We start from the raw sequence: 20,692 nt of genomic DNA, 5'->3' as shown, positions 1-20,692 counted from the left end.
ATTCCCTGGAGTAAATGACTTTTAATCTGTAAAAAGGGAAATTTTTCTAAAAATTCTGCAGTTTAAAGGAATAACCAGGCCTCCCAACCACATAGTATTTGCTGTATGAAGGCTTTTGGGCATGGACACAGGTGGAGGGCACTCATTATAAATTTATACTCCCCGCCAGGAAGTAGCAATACACAGAATTTCCAGGGGCCTCCAAATTTGGGTTCCAGAGTATCTCTAGGGAGTGCATGAAGAAACCATTAGAATTTCTACTTATATTCATTTCTCAAGGAAAACAATTTTTTGCTTTTTTAATATTTATATTTTGTTTCCTGAGGTGGTTACACAGACTGACAACAGTTACTTGACTTGTTTCAGATGTCACAAGTCATGAGCAGAACGGGATGTATTCTGAAAAAAGAGGAGGCTACTCCATGAGTGGCTGATGATGCTGTCCACTTTCCCTTGGTGGCTGACAGAACATGTGATATATTGTAATTAAATTTATCTAATTAAGTAATACATCGTAATCAGATTTATCTAACCAGATTTTATAAATTATGCAGTTTTAACTAAACCAACTATCACAAAATGGACCAAGTGGTTTACAAGATTTCTCAAGAGAAAATGCAGATGGGAGATAATTATAAGGTAAGTTCAAGCAAAAAAATAATAATTGAATTTTGAGAATGAGGGCTCCCCAAACTGGCTTACTGACAGAACTGAAAGCCAGAAGAATTGAAATCTTGAGAAAAAATATAAATGCCTCAAACTGCTGTCTCTTATTGAGTATCTGGTACTCAAATAATTAATTTGGCCTGTTAATTCAGAACTTTATGGTAGGTATATGGTATTAGAACACTTAGTACTAACTCTAAATGTCATTAATATGAAAGGATGGCTTAACTGTGGATTATAGTATATGCAGAGCTTCTCTTTTCTCTTTCCTACTTGTGTGCACTCGCATATGGGAATACTGGAATTCATTATAAACATCAGAAACAGTAACCTAAACAAAATAATCAAGATCTCATGGAACACAAGGCTTGATTCTACAGTATATCTTAATACCATGAAGCCACAAAAGTGGAACTTTATCACTGCCACTGTTTTTCAGTATTCTTACTTTGATTCACTGAGATACCCAAATAATCAAAATGAATGTAAAGCCAAAATATAATGTAGTTTGAATAACAGAAATGGTAACTAATGAAAATGAATAATACTTACCCTATGTAGGAGTTCATTTAATGATCCATTTGGCATGTATTCAGTAACTATTCCCAAAAATTCTGGCTCATTGCAAATTCCCAATATAGGAAGAATGTAACTAAATCTTGCTTTGTGCAAAATTTCAGCTTCTCTTAAGACGTCATTTCTTTCACTAAGGAAAAAAAAGCATAAATATTTTGGGTAATGAAAAATATACAATTATCATATCTATAAGATTAATTAACCCTGTATTTTTCCTTAATTATATGACCTCAAATAAACCCTGCAAATTTTCTGTCCCTTAGTTCCATTACATTTAAAACAGGTAATATCCACCCTATGTATTCCACAGGTCTGCTTACAGACCAAAATAACTTTTAAAAAACCACTGTCAGGGGCAGGGTTGTGATAGAGCACCTGCTGAGCATGCATGAAGCACCACATAAAAATAAACAAAATAAAGGTATTGTGTCCATTCACAATTTAAAAAATATTAAACAAAACAAAACAATAAAACCACTGTCAGGTCAAAGTGCTATACCCAGGTTACTATTATTGTGTTTCCTAGGAAAGGGAAAGAATACAGTGTTTTAGAGAAGTTTATAAAGCCTATCTATGTTAGAATGATTAGTGCTTGAACTAATTATGTTTATTTTGTACCAAACAGATTCAATTAGAATATTACATTAAATGTTATGGTTGCATACAATGTACATTTTCCCAAATATTCTGAATTTTAAAACATTTAAATGTTGTAGATTTTAATGACTAGATGATAATGGCTGCATAAAGGTCAATGATGCTTAGAAGTTAATATACAGGGAAAGAACACTGAGAGTAGGTAAATGCTCATAACACATCCCAAGTATAACTCTGGATACCAGGTTCATTTGCTTATTCATAAACAAAACAAATAAGTATTTTAGTATAAGAAATGTGCTCAGCATTATGAAGCATATAAAAATAAAAAGATGTATTCTTTGCCTTCAAACTGCCTGAAAATATTTTAAGAAAAATAAGTAAAAATGTCAGGCAGAATGTGATAAGAGCCACCAAATTACAAACAAAAATAAAAAAATATAAATAGTAGAATGTTTGTATTTAATTTTTAAAGTTAAGTAGAAAGGGAGAAAAGAAAATATAAACATATGCAAATAGAAAGAAAAGGAATAAAAACTATGGGAGCTCCAAGGAAAAAATAATTTTGGTCTGGGGAAGTCACAGTGTCTGCAGGTAAGTAGGATTTTGGCTGTACCTTAAGGATGGACAGAATTTCAAAACTGGATACAGGGCAGTTAAGATGGATGAGGAAGGACCATGCTTTTCTAGTTCACATGTGCACCCTGGATGTGAAGAGTGCCTTGGGCATAGTAACATAGATGTCCAGTAGATATGTGTCAACTGATTTCAAGGAGTAAAAATGAAGGTTATGTTTGGGAAACTGCAAACTGTTTAAAATGGTTCAGGATATGCAACAGTGTATATAAAAGGAGTGAAGGCCAACAAGACAGGCTGGGGCTACCACTGAATCCTAAAGGCAGGTTAGGTGGTGACTCTTTATTTGATAGTTGTGATTAAAGGTTTTGAGCAGGAGAATGACATCAGCAAAACAAAAGTTTAGGATGGTTAACTTGGCAGCAGGATACAGGATCAATAGAAAGAGGAAGAGTTTGAAAGTCAGGTGTTGGGAGATTTTAATACTGGTCAACTTGTGAATCAAGGGGAGCCCTACACTATATGGGTAGCCATGGAATTGCAAAGGAAAACACGAGCTGAACAGAATGCCTCAGCTGGGCTGTGGTGACTGATTATGGGGGATTAGAAAAATGGAAGGGAAATGAAGACGTCATCAGTTTTTAACCTGGACGAGTGGGTGTTGGTAACAATAACAGAAATAGAAATGCTTCCAGGAGAAGTCTATTAGGTAAGTGGTGATGATTAGTTGGCTCTTAAAACACCCAAGCTCTGGATAAATGGTTGTTGAAAAAAGAATACCAACAGACATTCCTGACCAGACTCATAAAGCCTGTTTAAGAACCCATAAAAACCAAAACAAAGCAAAAATAAAAATCTTATTTTTTGAGTAGGTAATATACTTTGCATGTTTTAAATTTCAAGAGTTGCGAGAAGACATAAAGTGAAAAGCGTCTCTCCTCCTTCTTGTCCCTCAACCACCTCATACCTTAAGTGTGAGAAAACCAATTTTATCAGTGTATTTGTTTAATTAAACTCATACTCCTTAAGTTCAGAGTGTTCTGTATTTTCCCTAAAGGACATGAGCCATTAAGACTGTTACTGGGTAGTACCTTTCCAGGGAGTCACAGGATGAACCTGACAATTCCTGGATACTAAGAACTACTGAGAGGAAATATTGTGAAAGTTCCAATGGTATCTAGTACATTCTTTCCTCCTCTTGTGTGCTATCATCCTAAGATCAATCCTCTAAAGTTCGCTTCATTATCTACACTTTATAAATAAGGGCACTGGGGATCAGAAAAAAGGAATAATTTTCTAATGACTATACCACTACAACCAGAAGGGCTGGAATCAGATTTAAATACAATCATAGTATTCTAAAGCCAATGTTCTTCCAATTGCATTTCTTGATTAGAGAAGCAAGGACAGTTCATGAAGACTAATTACAGGAAGACTTTGAGAGTTGGAACATTTTTAAAAAGGCAAGATGTGAAAATTAAAAACGTAAAATATAGCTTTTTATAGGTGGCTCACTAAAATTACCCAACTCAAAATTTCAATAGAAAAAACAGTTATGTTACCAATAGGGTACTTAAACAACGAATAGGATTTATCTCCTCAAAAGGAGAAAGATGTTGCAGAATTTCCACTCACTAGATAAAAGGTTATGAGGAATGATCACCAATCACTAAAATAACATGTAACATCTCATAAACTTATTTTTATTTCATGTGATCCCAAAGAACAATGCAAACATTATCCACACCAGAGTCTAAGAAATATATGGACTGTATTATTCACATTTCTTTTACGTGAGGAAATAAGACACCCTACAAGTCAATTGCATAAGCTTAGCCCTATTCTCAGACTACATAAATACTGCTAAAAGATCTTAAGCAACAAGTGGGAGAAAAGAATGTGATATTGAAATGTTAGGGTTTTACTGGTCTTATGGCTTCTTTTGAGGATGGAATTAATGTCTTACTCAATTTAGTGACAAATTTTATACTATGAAAGCTGGTAATGAATATGGGAAGAAAACTCCCTTCTCACTCCTTGTCCTCAAATGGCGTGAAACTTAGAAAAATTAAAATCTTGAAAAGCAGCATCCAAAATGGCAGGATCAATTGGCTTTAGAATACATAATGGTCCAGCAGTGCTGCATTTGTATATAGTTGGTTCTAAAATATGTCCACCACCATTTAAAGGTGACGACATACACACATTGCCCAGCATCTGCTCCACAGACTATAAAGATCCAGGGTAAGTACGCATTACACTTGGTAGGTGGCTGAACTGGATTATAATACAAAAAAAAAGTGTAAACTATTTTTAGAGGTGTTCCAAATCTACAATGGAATCTAGCCCCCACAGGAAGATGAAAATCTAGAATTTGGCAGGGGTAAAGTTGAGAGATTTATCTAATATTGATATTAACAGCCTTTGACCAAGCACTCCTCTATCATGACATATTCTCACAATAGACACAAAAGAAGAGGATGTCACAGCAAAGGATGTTAATTCACCCAGAACTGAAAGTAAAGTTCTAGTCAAATTCCACAGTACTAGTGACTAGACCATGACTGAAACATCCAGTCACAGGTCCATGGTATGTGATTGTAATGGAAAGAGAAACTAGTGCCAGTTTTTCTTAAAATATGAACACTGGGGCCTGTGTTTGTAGCTCAGTGGTAGAGGCTTGCCTAGCACCTATGAGGCACTGAGTTCAATCCTCAGCACCACCAAAAAAATATAAATAAACAAAATAAACAAAATGTGTCTATCTACAACTTAAAAAAAATTAAAAATAATGTGAATACTGGGCTAAAATTGTTCCAGGGTATGAGAGATATTCACAATTTTTGACCATTTGATCTTTTTCTAATTCAATTTATTGTTAGCAAAAATAATACACATTTCCTCTGTGGGCAGTGTTCCCCTGTGACAGTAAGAGAAACTGAACTTCTATTAAAGAGTTTGACATTTGAACTTTCATGACCACATGTAATAAACCACAAACAAAACAAAAAACCAAACCCAAACATCTCTAGTGTAGCACCGTCCAGTGAAAATATACAATTTTAGATTTTCTAGTGGCCACACTAAAAAAAAAAAAGGAAGCACGAGATGAGTTTTTAACATCTTACATTTAACCCCCCCCAAAGATTCCATTTCAGTATGTAATCAATATAAAACTATTGAGATTTATTATTATTGAGTTCAAAATCCGGTGTGTTGGGAGGATTAGATGAACTCTAGATAGGGCAAAGGAGATGGATGGGAAGGGAGTGGGCATGGGGTTGGAAAGACGGTGGAGGGAGGTGGCTATCATTACCCTAAGTACAAGTATGAAGACATGAATGACTCTGTGTACAACCAGAGATATGAAATATATATCATATATTCTGCTTTATATAATAACAAATTAAGACATAAATAAAATAAAAGTAAAGTTAAAAAAAAATCAGGTGTGTCTTTCACATTTCTTGCCTATCTCCATTCAGAGGGTCACGTTCCAACAACTCAATAGCTCTTGTGTCTAGCTCCAGAGTGAACTGTGCAATCTTAAGAGTCCCATTAAAAAAATATAAAACAAAAGCAAACAAAGCCAACACCCAACACACAAACACATAAGCTTCAATAAACAGCTTTTCGAGTTGGACTGTCATTGCTGATTTTTGGAGTAGAGAGAAAAGACGACTTGGAGAGTAGGAGGGAAGGTGAGAAAGGACAGCGGAGAGAAGAGTGCTGGAAAGCGACTGACTCATCTCCAGCAGTGCAGTTTCTCCCCACCTTCCACGGCGATAGGCTTGGGGGTCTACTTAGAAGTGACGAGGGGTGGGGCCAAACCCAAGGGTCTCGGTCGTCGGGATTCTGAAACCCGCTCGCCTGGGAGCGGGGTGGGGGTGCAGCAGCGCTCGGGGATCCGCCTGGAATCGGCGCTGGCGCCCTACCTGTCGAGCAGCGGGGTGTGGATGTGCAGGTGCTTCACAGCCACCTGGACGCGCCAGTCTGCGTGTCGGGCGGACGACACGGTGCCAGAGGCGCCGCGGCTCAGGTAGCACAGGTCGGCGAGCTTGCGGTAGGGAATGGTGGGCAGGGCGCTGCAGATGGCCTCTCCGTTCATGGTGGCGGCCGGCGGATTCCGGTGCGCCCGCTGCTCCTCGGCTCCGGACGCCGAGATCCCGGCCTGCCCGAGTGGCCGCGAGCTCCTTCCTGTGTGGGACGCTAGGTCGCCCGGCCGCCCATGCCCCTGGCTCCCACCGCTTTCCCGGCCGATCAGACTCCCTCGGACCCTCGCGGGGGGATTCCCGGTCAACTACGCAGCGCCGCGTCGCGCCAAGGAGGAGCTTGCTCTCGCGGACCCGGCCCTCCCCGGCGCGCAGCCTGGCCGGCCAGCCGCGCTCCTCCCGCTCCAAACTTCCCAGGCGTGGTCAGCTGGCCACTGGGCGGGGCGGGGCTAGGCGCCGCCCACTCGCGGCTCTCGGGGCGGGTCTTGCCGAACCTGAGCCGGGAATCCTTCGCCGCCCCCACTGTCCGCGCGACTTGGAGGGGTTCGGCTGGTTTTCTGGGGGAGGCTGGGAGAGGGAGTTCGGGGCGCGCCTTTTGCTTGCTCTCCTCCACCCCCAGGTTTGGAAGAGTTTTCCTTTCGGGAAAGTCCCTCTCAGAGGCCTGCTGACCGGTGTCAGGCTAGTCAGCTGGCCTCCACACGTGGGAGGATTTTCCTCGGGGCTGCGTGCCTTCCTGTAGCCCTGGAATCCCAGGACGGCGGGTGGGGAGTGGGGTCCCCACCCCTGACCCTCTGCCTGCAGAGGAAACGTTTGAGGCAAGTTTGGTGACTTCTAGGTTCTCCACACTGAATGAAGGCCTCAATTCGCGTACTTACCTGGACTCCAGCCTTCCTCACTTCCTGCCACTTAAGGAGTGAGGAGGGTTGGAGGAGAACTCCACCTTGGTGGAACACGTTCAGATGTTTAGCTCCCGTGACGTGCGCCTCTACTAGGGAATGTTTTTCCACCTCTTAACTCACATAAGTATATGCAGAGGTTTAAAAAATAACCTTGAGAGAATCTATCCCTCTGACTCTAGGTAAGACTGCCAAGATTTCTTACGGACTGCAAAGATGCAGTGTTAAATGCCAAAAGAAAAAGACTGCAACCATCAATCCATTTAAACAAACACCTTTCTAATTAGATGCACTTTACAGGGTGTGTGGTGCAAATGCAGTTAGTTCTTGGCATCCCATACTTATGGGGGCCTCGCTTATAGGACACTAAAATTTGCAGATGCTTAAGTCCCTTGTATAAATGGTAGAGTATATATAACCTAGGCATATCTCCCCTATCCTTTTCTTTCTTTCTTTCCTTTTTATTTTTGTTGTACTGAGGATTAAACCCAGAACCTCGCACATGGTAAGCAAACACTCTTGTCCTGAGCTAGATCATGAGCCCCTCCCCTATACTTTAAAGCATCATAGTTTTTACCTGTATACAATATGTTAAAAATATGTGTTCTTGGTTATATATGGAAATGAATTAAACTATATATTTCCAACTAAGAATACATATTTTATATAAATGGAAAAATTTTCTACCTGGGAATATATGTGTGTGTGTGAATATATATTATATATTGTTTAGTTTCCATAATTAATTGGTTAAAGACAGAAAGCTTAAGGAATACTAATACATTGATAAATAAGAAACAAAAATAGAATAGTTATGCAAATTATTCTTAAAACCAAGCATCATTTTTAAATGTTGGATTCATTTGTTTGAAATTATATGAAATTATATCAAACTGGGCCAGTGGCACAGGCCTGTAATCCTAGTGACTGGGGCGACTGAGGCAGGAGGATTTCCAAGTCCAAAGCCAGCGTCAGCAACTTGGCCAATCCCTAAGCAACTTAGGGAAATTCTGTCTCATAAAAAATAAAAAGGACTGGGAATGTGGCTCAGTGGTTAAGTGCCCCTGGGTTCAGTCCCCTGTGCTAAATAAATTGATAAAATTACATCAAAATTTGTGTTCCATTCACTTTTTAAAAATTTGTACCTGTTTGTGTAATTTTTAGAAGTAGCAATATTAAATATCTCATCTCTTCAATTAGAAACAAGAACAAAAAAAATTGAAAAGCCACTTAAAAGCACACAAATCCAAGAATTCCCAACATCTCATATTCATAAATGTTCTGTTTTTCAATCTAAAAGTACCTTGAAATTATAAAAACACAAATGCCAGCAAGTCTGTATAATTGTATGATAATGAATGTTCTACATGAGAAAACTAATGCTTTGGAGTACATTTGGTATCTTTCTGCACCCCCCAAACTAAAAATCAAACCTGTTATATCTAATGATGTGGAGTTTCTTATGAGTAAAAGAATACCCATTTTTGCAGTTAGAGTACAATTATGTTTCACATTTAGCCATTTCATATTCAATCCTAAAATTGACATAGTGTCATTTAAAAATATTTTTTCTAAGATAATTAAGCTGCATTAAACAAAATGTTTCACATGTCAATTGGAAAAAAACTAAACACTTCTCATTTTAGAATTCTTAGTAAAGATTACATTAAAATCATAGTATTTACTAATACTATATTAGTTACATTTTAGTTTTTTCTATTATTATTATTATTTTGGTACTGGTAATTGAACCCCAGTGCTTAACCACTGAGCCACATCCCCAGCCCTTTTCATTTTTTATTTTGAGACAGGGTCTCACTAAGTTTTTATAGAGTTTCCCTAAGTTGTTGAGGCTGGCTTTGAACTCATGATCTTCCTTCCTTAGCCTCCTGAGCCACTGGGAGACCAAGTACTATGAACTGAATTGTGTATCCTCCCTAAAATGGAAGTCCTAACCTCCAGTTCCTGTGACTAACCATATTTTGAAATAGGGTCGTTGCAGTAATCAAGTTAAAGTTATTGTAGAAGGCCTTAATCCTAGATGACCTAGTCCTTATCAGAAGGAGAAATTTGATCTCAGTGACAAGAATGCATAGAGGGAAGACACTGCAAAGATACAGTGAGAGTGTCATCTCTAAGTCAAGGAATGACTGAGGCCACCAAGCTGAGGAAAACTGAAGCTGGGAGTGAGAAGTGGAACAGATTCTCTCTCCCAGTTGTCAGAAGTAACCAACCCTGCCAACATCTAGGAAATGAGTACACTCAGGGACAATGTTTAAAAGCTTTTATAAATTCACAGAAGTTCAAAAATAATGCACAGGGCTAGGGTTGTGACTCAGAGGCAGAGCACTTGCCTTGCGCATGTGAGGCACTGGGTTTGATCCTCAGCACCACATAAAAATAAATAAAGATATTGTGTTCATGTATAACTAAAAAATAAAAAAAATAATAATACAGAGAGGCACCATGTATCATCACTCAGTTCCCCTCATGATTGCACCTTATGTAATTAAGATACAATATAAAAGCCAGGAAATTTGGTATTCATCCCATGGGAGTTTATGGTCCTGTGCCCTTCTCATCTCTCCTCAAACTGGAAAGTCCTGGATTTAAAATAGAACTGAGGGGATTAACACTCCTTAATCCTTTCTTCATAATAAAAGAAAAAAATTTCATTCAAATGAAATTTTTAGTCTACAAAATTAGACATATGGTTTATTATGTGGAAGATGAATAAATAATTTGTCTTAAAATCATCACTTTGAATCCCATGCCCAAAGAAGAAAGGAAGCCGAACAGTGTTCAGTGTCCTCTACTCATTATTATATGTTCATTTGCCTATATATATATCCAAGATACATTTTCTTCTATTCATGTACTATGATTTTTAGTTAAAAAGAAATATATGTACCCAATAGGCATAGTAAAACATTCAAACATTTTTAAAAGACATGCAAATGAAAACCAAGCCTTTTTAGTATTCCAGATCTTTACTCAGTGAGAGAAAGAGACCCTTATTAGATGGAGATCCAGATCTGTGAGCATGACCAGCTACACTTGCCTCTTTTGTTATAAGAGCAAAATCTCCAGTGTATGCATCTACCAGATCAACCAGAACAAAAACATAATCAGTGTAAATGTCACCAAATTCAAAGTGCCTGTGGCTGATTTATGGCTAGAGTGCTTAACCAACCCCCCAAAATTCTAAACCCCAAAGATCAAATGATTGATGTGAAATTTGATTTTCACAAAAGCTTGCCTGGGAATCTGCACATTTCTTCACAGGAAAATCATATATGGAATTAGAGAGCTCAGCTTTGGGGGTGTCACTCATTTTCTCTGAGGGGTAAGGGGCTTCCACACCCTGCCTTTGGGTATACCTTTATTTTGCTCCTTTAATAACTTCTTGCTTTCAATGTGGCTTGAAATTCTTTTTAGTGGGATAAGTCAAGAACCTGTGTAGGCAAACTTGAGGTCCAACTGCCTTCTTAAAGGGACCTCCTTGGATCCCTGTCTGATGACAAACCCACCTACCCTTTGCCAATAAGTAAACTTAAGTGACATTTTGTGGACATAAATATTGGTGGTCTCTACCCTCAAAATGCTTTGAGTGTTCTAAGAGGGCTAGACACCAGAACATTTGGTTTTGAAAGGGAAGTCCCAGGGTATTCCCCTGTAACAGAGGACAGAAGCATGTGTGTTAATTTAATAAAAGCCGGGTTCATAGAGGTTAGGTAAACTGATGGAAGCCACAGTTGTAAGTTACAGAGACATATTCCCCAACAAATGTGTTTGAATCAAAGTCCATATTCTTTCTGGGAACTGCTTTAGTTTGATAATAATCAGTGGTGTTTCCACTTTCAGTTTCACTTTATGTGATGCTTAGGAGAGAACTTTAATGAAAAGAGGGAATTTCCCACCTACAAAAATATTGTGCTTCCAAAGATTTTTTTATTAGAGAAATTTCATGGGAAATTCCATTTTCCTTTGAGATTTAATTGTTAGGTTTCTAAGAATGTGGAAAAACATGTAACTAGTAGCTCGGTGTACATTTAAACATTTCAGCCCTGGAATGTAGCAGAATATTTTGCTTTTTAAATTTTTCTTTTTCAGAAGTCATAATCATTTGTTACTTCCAGGCTGTAAGCAAAATATACTAAGGTATATTAACACATACTTATTTTTGCAACACACATACTTATTTTTGCTTTAGGAAGTTACTTGGTGAAGGAGGTTATAAAAGGTTAACACCCATTTAAGCATCCTGTTTTGGGCAGGCAGACATAGCTGTGGAAAAAGGCAGAACTTTCTGATTGCAGTAGCCTGTATAGTTTAGTTCATAACAGGATAGGCTGGTGCAATTTTCTGAAAGTGGAAACTGTGACTGAATCAGCAATTCAACGTCAACAGCTGAACAGATTGCTAAGGAAAACGCTAAGGATTATTGAGAAATAAGAAGCAATCCAGAAGCTTCTGTGACCCAATTTTCATAATTGTCAAAAGGAATAGAAATGTCAACCCTCCCAGGGCAGTCTTGTTGCACAACTGCAGGGGGCGTTATTCACATCAAACAAGTATCATTCACATGAAATACATTATGAATGAGGCCCTTGCAGTTGTGCAATGAGGAGGCCTTCTGGCTTACTTATTTTCCAGGATTGTTCTGAGAGGCTCAAGTTACACAGTAAATACAAAAGGACTTTAAAAACTGTAAGCCTGACGATATATATAAATAATAACAATAATAGTTATTTTCCTGGCCGGTTCTTCCTCTTGAACGAAACTGTCTTATCTACTTTGAGAACTAGTAAAGCAACCTCTGCTAGCCTGGAGCTGCCTGGTGCTCACAATGATGTTGCAGTGTTCTCCTGTTGAATATAAATGCTGTCATAGAACACCAACCTTAGATAAGAGCATTTGTGACTGTAGTAGAGCAAGACAAAAATAAGATCATCATGATTATGTCTAAACAGGAAATATAAGATCATTTTCCAAACCATGAAAATGAACCAACACCTCCCTTTCTTGGCTAATAGTGGCTGACTACTGCTTATTTTCCAACTATAACATCAGCTTTTCTTTATGTCTCTAAGGTTTAGGTAATAATTATTAAGATTCTTAATCAGAGAATCATCCGTGCTTCTGGACAGCATCCAGTCCAGGGGGGATCCCTATTTTCTTGAATGCACCCAAGTCCCAAATCCTATACTAAGATCTTTTTAACATTGTTTTATTGAGGTGCCCTGTGGTTCCCAATGGTATTTGTTTCTCCTCCTTGCAATGAATAAATACACTCAGCTTAGTAGACCTGCAGATATATTCCTAGTCATTGACTAAAAGACATATGAGTTCATAGAGTAGTTATTACCATGTAGGAGCTCTCACTGTCTCTTAGGCAGAGAGCTGGTTCCTCTGGCTTTTCTAGAGATTTGTCTATGGTATTAGTGGTATTTCAGAACCCAGACCTTGTGAGGAAAAGACTGTGGCTAGTTGTAAACTCAGACTCCCGTGTTGTTTGTGGATTATGGGGCCATGAATCCAAGATACTAAATTTCTTTAAAACAATAGCAATAAAATTAACACTTTCAAGATGTTTACCATATGTCAGGCACTCTTCTAGGAATGTTCTTAAAATAGCATTTAATACAACACAACAATAGAGTACGTGCTATTTACTTTCTCACTTTACAGATGAAGAAACTGAGGCACAGAAAGATTACTTACTTGTATGAAGTCACACAACTATAAGAATGCCTGGATTTGAATTAAGGAAATCAAATTATTGCATTCTGAATTTATTCAACTGTTCTTATAAAATGGTATTAGGTCACTGAGAGATGGGAGTGTGAATTATTTGATATAAATCAACGTGCTTTTGTATGAAGAGTTACTTTATCTATGATCAATGATGTCTTTTAAAGAAGGGCAGTCTAGTAATCTTAGAGTATTAATGTGTCTGTAGTAAAAGTTTGTGGTTAGGAATGATTTAAGCTTTATTTAAAGAATGAATTCTATAAGGGACATATAAGCTTTATGTTGCTACCTACACAGGCATAATACCAGATCTTCATATACATCATTTTTCCCTTAAAAATATTTTTCATTATCATAACAATTTTGACTTGGGATATAATTTACACTATTTGATTAATTTTAGCAGAAAAAATAAGAACTTCAGAATTGAATGGAGATGAGTTAGTCTCCTTTATCTAATATGTGTGATCTTTTTGGTATTATGTAATCTCAATGAGCCGATTACCTTCATCTTTTAGTGATAGTAATAACTTTTCTTGAGGATATTATAAGAATTAAGATTATGTGCATAAGGTTATATCAAATGAATATTAGCTTCCCTTCTTCAAATAAAATATTTGTGACCTTGTTAATTTTAGTATGAGAATTATCAACTTTGCAAGGTGATTGTCAAAGCTGATTTATGAAATGTTATGCTCTTGTTTCAAATGGGAGCCCCATGAAGACAGAGCCATATTTATGTGTTTACCAGTGCCTAGGACCATAAACAAAAGTGATAATAATTCACCTTTATTACCTTAGGCTGTAGGAGGATGCTATATGTCATGGCTATTTGAAGACCACAATTCTCAGATTAAAAGCATGCAGATTTATGTGATATGATTATTCTCAGCTTTCTCAGAGTTACCAAGCTCATATTTAAAAATGATTATAATTCACAGATATAAAGTTGTAAAAAAGTGCATATTTAAAAAAGTTTTGTTGCCAATATTTAGAGACTATATTCTAAATGCTAGGCTACCTCCAAATGCAGTGTATTTCCTATTATGTATTTAGAAAATGAAACTTTACTGTTTGACTGAATGAATAAACACAGATTAAAAATTATTAGGAAGTAAATAGATAAAGAAGTGATAAAATTGAAATATGAACTCCTTATATATAAAAGATGTTTAATATGCCACCAAATACAATATATTTAAATACAATCTTGTAACTTATATTTAGTGTGACATAATGAGGCTAATAAATGATATCCTTTATCTAAGTTTGGAACCAACGAGGCAAGCAAGAACAGCATGGATGGAGACCAAAGTGTGAATTTACTGAAATTTGGGGAACATGATTTAGATGTATTGGGCAAGCCAGCTTGTGAATCCTGTTGCTACCTGACCACAGGAAGGACAAATCCAGGCCTTTCTCTGTGGAGGTCTTCCATTGTCAAGGGTCTGGCATTGAGGAGCAAAGCAGAATGCATTCTCTCTGAAGGCAGGAAGATTCCAAAGAAAGAGGGGATGAGCTGCCATGTTTCCAAACTCCCAAGTCAGGTAAGATACTCCTCCTCTTTTAGGAAGGAGCACTGGGTCTAGGGAGGTGTGGGGCATGGATGGTGCAGAGAGAGACCACGAAGTTACTCCAATAAAAAACTCTCCTCCTAGAATGAAATGTCCAGAATGGAGGGATGGTGGTAGGTGTTCTTGTCAACAATTTCCAACTTAAAGAAGATAATCCTGAACCTAAAAGTAGAGTGATTGGCTTCAAGCAGGAAGTGATAGAGCTGTAAGTAAACCTTAGTCTAATTCAGGTTTATCAGAAAGTCCTTGTTAATTTAGTTCATGATATGATATCTTAGAGTTAAGTAAAAATTTGATCCTAGACATGTAAATATCAGAGCCAAATATTGTAAATTTGCAGCTTTCTATTTGCTTTGTAATAGGAAGTGAACTCATTAGAATAAAGGTATTGTAATATTTCTATTTAGTGAGTACTCAAATCATGCATACAAAACCAGCCAAGTAGAGCATACCTATAATTCCAGTTACTTGGGAGGTGGAGGCAGGAAGATCACAAGTTTGAGACCAGCCTGGGCAACTTAGGGAGGACCTGTTTCAAAAAAGCAAAACCAAAATTAGTTGGGGATGTAATTCAGTGGTAGAGTACTTGTCTAGCTTGTGTGAGGTCCTGGGTTCAATCTCTAGTATCCTGCCACCAACCTCATGCACATATTTGGAAGATGTTTTATGAAACATCTTAGTCATTAAGTGCCTTGCCTTCTAGACATACCAGAGTGTATATGTGTATATGCACACAAATATTTAACAGAAACACAATGAAAAGTTTCAGTAGTATTCATGCTAAAGTGAGACAGTTACTAGGGAGGTTTTGAATAAAGAATTCAATCAGAAGTATTTTGCAGGATGTAAATGATTAGGATAAAGTTAAGGAAAGAAGGGCAATTTACAAGAGAAAACCATTTTTTTTATTACAGACAAGAAGGAAGTTCATATGGAGTCTGTATGACGCATTTTAGAGAAGACTATAAAGTCTAAGAGTGAAAACACATTATTCTGTACCACTAGTAGACCTGCAAGCTACAAGGGATCAGTACTCGCAGTTAATCAGGTCCGTACTCTCATGCACTCTGCAGCAATGAAATGTATTAAGAGTTGAGTATTATGACGTAAGTTCTTCTTTACAACTTGTGGGTATATGGGTAAAGGCTCTAAAATTCTATGATACTTGGCTTTACTCAGACATACAAAAAACATGTTAACAGGACCATGCTTTGTTTCAGGCCCATTCTTCATTTTGGTACCCACATTGCCTATTTTATGAAACTTATCTTTGTCATTTGTAAGGGTTTCAGGGAGAAGTCAATGAGATAAGGTATGTGCAAGTGCTTCATGAACTCCAACATGTTCATTAAGTTTTGGATCCTGGCCCTACTCTAAAATTGTTGTTATTTTAGTTTAATATTGTTTTGAGGATGAATATTATGTTGGGCACATATGGGAAAACAGGATATCCTGCTTTATAGGTGTTCTGGAAGAAGAGTGAACAGTTTTTAGAGGCTTAGCAATTATTCCACTCTGTACGTTTTCTGTTAATATTGTTTCTAAAATTATTCATCTCTGGGAAGCTTAATAAATATTCTTTTACTGAATAACATGTTCCAGGTGGATCGGGTACTCAGAAGTAATACGTTCATCGGTACGGTATAGCCTGTGATCTTCTATATGGCGATTGGCAAAATGTGTAATCAAACTGGCTTTTAGGATCTAGCCGTGCCAGTTTGGGTTTGATTTATTATCTCTCCTATGCCTGCTACAACTTGTACTTGCTTATATAATATCATGTAGAAAATATAATCTTTTAGCAAGAACTCTGGCCCTGAATGCAGTTGTACCTCAACTTGAGTAAGGAATTGTTTTCTAATCCAATACTTCCCCTAAACCTCAAAACATTCAAAGAACTCAGAAGCCCTCTGTTTGCCTCAGTAGCATTCATGCAACAGTTTGGCAGCCTTGGCATGGTGTTGTGTTTGCTTTGACTGTTCAGCTTTCCAGTCATACAAACATAGGGAAACACTTTCAGAAAGTACAAAGGTTCAACATCTTCCTGTAAAACCAATGATTGAGTTATTTTACTAGTTAACTTTTAAAGATAAAAAAACCAACCTGTTACAATTGACTACCTGTTGATCTATGTGATAAAAACTTCCATTGTTCATTTTAAAAGATAAATATTGATGCCAGTTTACTGGTGAGGAAGTGGGAACCTGGGAATTCTAGTGGGGATGAGACCTGCTGGCAGGCAACGTTGGAGCTGGAACATTGAGCTGGTTTGAGTTGTGTTTGCCTTGTGACTTTATCACTGACCATGATCCTTGGGGTGAATGACTGCATCCTATGAGATTTCTGAGTCAGTTACGAAGTATGTTCTCATGCAAGTTAGGCAACCATATAAAAGTACTATAAAATAGCTTGTGCACTGGCCCAGAGTTGAGGTGTAGGACGAGGTAGGTAGACAGAAGCTAAAGGAGACATGTTTACACAAATGAGAAAATGGCCAAAGTAGTTTTACAGGCAGGAGGTTGGGAGGTACAGAATGGGTTGTGGCTTATCCTGAGTTCTTAATCATGGTAAGAGAAAAAAATGCCTGGTTTTACTCAGGGGCACTTTGGATCAGTAAAGAGAGTCTGATATCCATGTGTGTTTATGTATTTCTAGCTCATACATGTGCATTACATAAAGTTTAGAAGAATCAAAAAGGTACATAGTGAAAAGTTAGTTTCTAACACTTTCATGTCTCCCACTCACCTTTCCCTCCTGGTGACTGCAATTGCCAGTTTCTAACCCCTTTATTTCTGCTTGTTCTTTATTCTAGTGCTAATTAGCCTCACCAAGCTCAAATATTCCTTTCCAGAAACTTTCTAGATTAGGTGTTTTCCTGCCTGGTTACACTGGATCTTACTTAACGTTGTTCAAAGCCTCAATGCTTTATTCATCTTTAATTCATCTTCTTTTCCAGTTCTACCTAGTATGCTTTTATTATCCCTACACGAACTGCTCCACTTCCTCAACACTGTTCTTGGTCTTTGTTCTTCTTTGGCCTGCCTTAAATTTATGCTTCTTTGAAACTGAAGCCAGGCCCCCATCTCTTCCCTCTGTTCCATCTGCTATCCATTTCCTTCTTCTCTGAACTCCCAAGTCATCAGTATTCCCAAAACTTCAAAGTATGTCAAATAAAATTTTAAGCTGCATTTTTTTTGGCTGAAACTGTATAAATTCAAAAGAGGCAAAGAGATTAGTGAAAAACTATCAGATGTTATACTTAAAAGTTTGTATTTGGTTAATAAAAATTTAAATGATATTGTTCAAGGTAAGGTCTTTGGCAGAAATGAGTAAAATAAATATGTGATGGAGAAAAGTTTTGAAACATCAAATGTACATATATTCAGTACTTATTTATGTGAAGACAGTGTTGACAATATGATCTTTGAAGTCAGGCAGCCCAGGTTTTCCACCCAGGCAAACATATTTGTATAACCTTGGACAATTTTTTTCTCATAATTTTATTTCTTACCAAGGAAATGACAGAAGGCAAGTAATAGCACTGAACAGAATACCTATCACATAGTAAATGCCACATAGTAAATGTTTAATAAATGTTATGTGCTCTTACTGTTAAGCCTTAATTACAATTTTATGATTTGTCCCTGTATTAGGCAGAAAAATTGTGTTACCCATCCCCACCTCCAGTGCCCCACTAACCCCACCAGATGTCTACCTCCTAATCACCAGAACCTCCCATGTTACCTTATTTGGCAAAAGGGGCTTTGAGGGTGTGATTATGTCAAGGATTTTAAAAAGGAAGATTATCCTGGAGTATTCAGAGGAACTCCACGAAATCACAAAAATGCTTCAGAGATGGAGGGGAGAGGCAGAAGAGTTAGAGAAAATGGGACAACTCAGTTAGGGTCAGAGTTAGAGTGGCTCTGCAGGAGAAGGATTCAACCTGCCCTTGCTGCTTTCCAGGTGGAAGAGGGGGCTGTGAGCCAGGGAGTGTAGGTGGCTAGTACAAGGGAGCTGGAGAGGGTAAGGAAGTGGGTTCTCCCTTCTAAAAAGGAACTCTCTGCTGACACCCTGATTTTATCCCTATGGGAACCCATTCAGGTTCTCACCTCTAGAATGGTCAGATGATAAATTTGTGTTTTTTAAAATCATTAAGTTTATGGTGATTTGATAAAGCATCCATAAAAAAATAATATTTCTCCCTAGCAGAACTGCTTCTGAGGACCAACTCTGTACAGATGTAGTGCTGAACAGTAAGTCAGAATTACTACAAGAAAGGAGTTCCCATTTTAATTTCTTCCCTTTTTTTTTTTTTAGTGGAGATGATGAAACCAGAGTTAATCATAAGCCAGTCCTCTTTTTCAATATAGATTTTCATATCAATACAAGTTAAAAATATAGGGGAAATTCCTCATCTCACTGCCAAGGACAGACCTAATTGACAATAGTTTTATCTATATCCGAATCAGGGTTTTCCCCTTAGTGTCTCTGCTTTCCATAACTATAGCTACTTTGCAAGATAAATAATGGCTACCATGTGTGGAGCACACGGTATGTACTAGCGATTATGTTATCTATATGTTATCTTACTTCATCCTCAAAAAAACTCCTATAGAAGTAAAAATAATTTTTTTCCAAATTTCAAGTCATGTCTCAGTGGACCTTAAATTCAATTTTGTGGGGAGTGACCAACACAGTTTTTTTGTTTTTTAATTTTGTTGTTGTTCTTGTTGTTGTAGAAGGACACAATACCTTTATTTATTTATTTTTATGTGGTGCTAAGGGTCGAACCCAGTGCCTCACACATGTGAGGCAATCGCTCTACCACTGATCCATGAACCCAGCCCCCCAACACAGTTTTTAAACAATGTAATTATAACATATTAGTGCATTGCATGTATGAAGAGTACATTTTAGTTTGAATTATATATGTATATATATAATTATAGGGTCTTGATTTAACATTCTAGCAGCCATCTTAAATGTTAATTGCCATCCTATAAATTTCACTTTCCTGCATTTTCTCTTACCTGAACTCCCTCATACCCATTAGTGACCTACTCCATGGTACCATAACCCTGAGCTAATCCCAGAAGAACACAACCCCTTGACTGTGGAAACCCCATGGTGCCATGACTTAAGCCAATCCCATGCTATTCCCACCCGCCTAGCTCAGATGCAAGCACTGTGAGCATATCCCATAGCACCACAACTACAACTCCAAACTCCTGCCCCACAAAAGCTGAACATCTGAACATCTCGGGGCATCTCTCTCCTATAGAGAGATGGCCTTTACTTGTCACCTCTGACAAATAAACTTTTGTTTGTATCTCTGTATGGTCTCTGTCTTTCATTTCTCACTTACCCGTCTCTCATTCCTTGCTTTCCCTTCAATATTTTATATAAAATTAGATCTATATATGTATCTATAGCTCTATATCTGTACCTATAACTATCTATATGTATATATCTACATCTATATATATATATGTATATATATGTGTGTGTGTGTGTGTGTGTGTGTGTGTGTGTATATATATATATATATATATATATATATAAAGGAAAAAACAAAGATAACAACAACATTGACAAAGCTACTCTGAATATCAAGAGAAGAATATGTGGGGGACTCCGGCGGGGCTGGACATATAGAATACACTGATAACTCACTCAACCTTTTATAGTAGAGGTCCCATATGGATTATTACATCTAAAGGAAATCAGACCAAGGAAGAAATCACATAAGAATTTGGAGGGGAGTCTGCTGACTAAAAGCTTAGTAGGTGATGGCAGTTGGCTTTGTCAATGTTGTTGTTATCTTTTGTTTTTTCCTTCTCTATTTCTTCTGTCTCCTCCAGTGGGCAACTCAGGCATTTGTCAGTCTCTTAAAATATGTTTTCACCGTACCTGGTGATTGAAATATATAGCCAGGTTGGATTGCGTTTATAAGCTCTGAAAATATAAGAAATTAGGAAGCAAATGTCTCTTAAGTTACATGTAAATCTAATTGAAGATTTCCCAGCTTTTATAAACTATTGATTTTAGTGTTCAGCTAATA

The 20,692-nt window shown here is 37.5% G+C and overlaps 1 protein-coding gene across 1 annotated transcript in view; it reads right to left on the bottom strand.

Annotated features, from left to right (window-relative positions):
• The window catches only part of RIPK2 (receptor interacting serine/threonine kinase 2), a 45,428-nt gene extending 38,585 nt beyond the window's left edge, over positions 1–6,843 (bottom strand). Inside the window, exons 1-2 of the mRNA XM_081266117.1 lie at positions 6,351–6,843; positions 1,219–1,372 (exon numbers count right to left, since the gene is read on the bottom strand). Coding sequence (XP_081122243.1) covers positions 1,219–1,372; positions 6,351–6,523 — 327 coding nt within the window. The 5' untranslated portion in view covers positions 6,524–6,843. The remainder of the gene's footprint in view (positions 1–1,218; positions 1,373–6,350) is intronic.
• Between the last annotated feature and the right edge of the window lie 13,849 nt (positions 6,844–20,692).

This window comes from Spermophilus citellus (genome assembly GCF_964194105.1).
Source record: "Spermophilus citellus genome assembly, chromosome: 14".
In the NCBI taxonomy this organism is placed as follows: Eukaryota; Metazoa; Chordata; class Mammalia; order Rodentia; family Sciuridae; genus Spermophilus; species Spermophilus citellus.
This window is presented reverse-complemented; position numbering and strand designations above follow the sequence as displayed.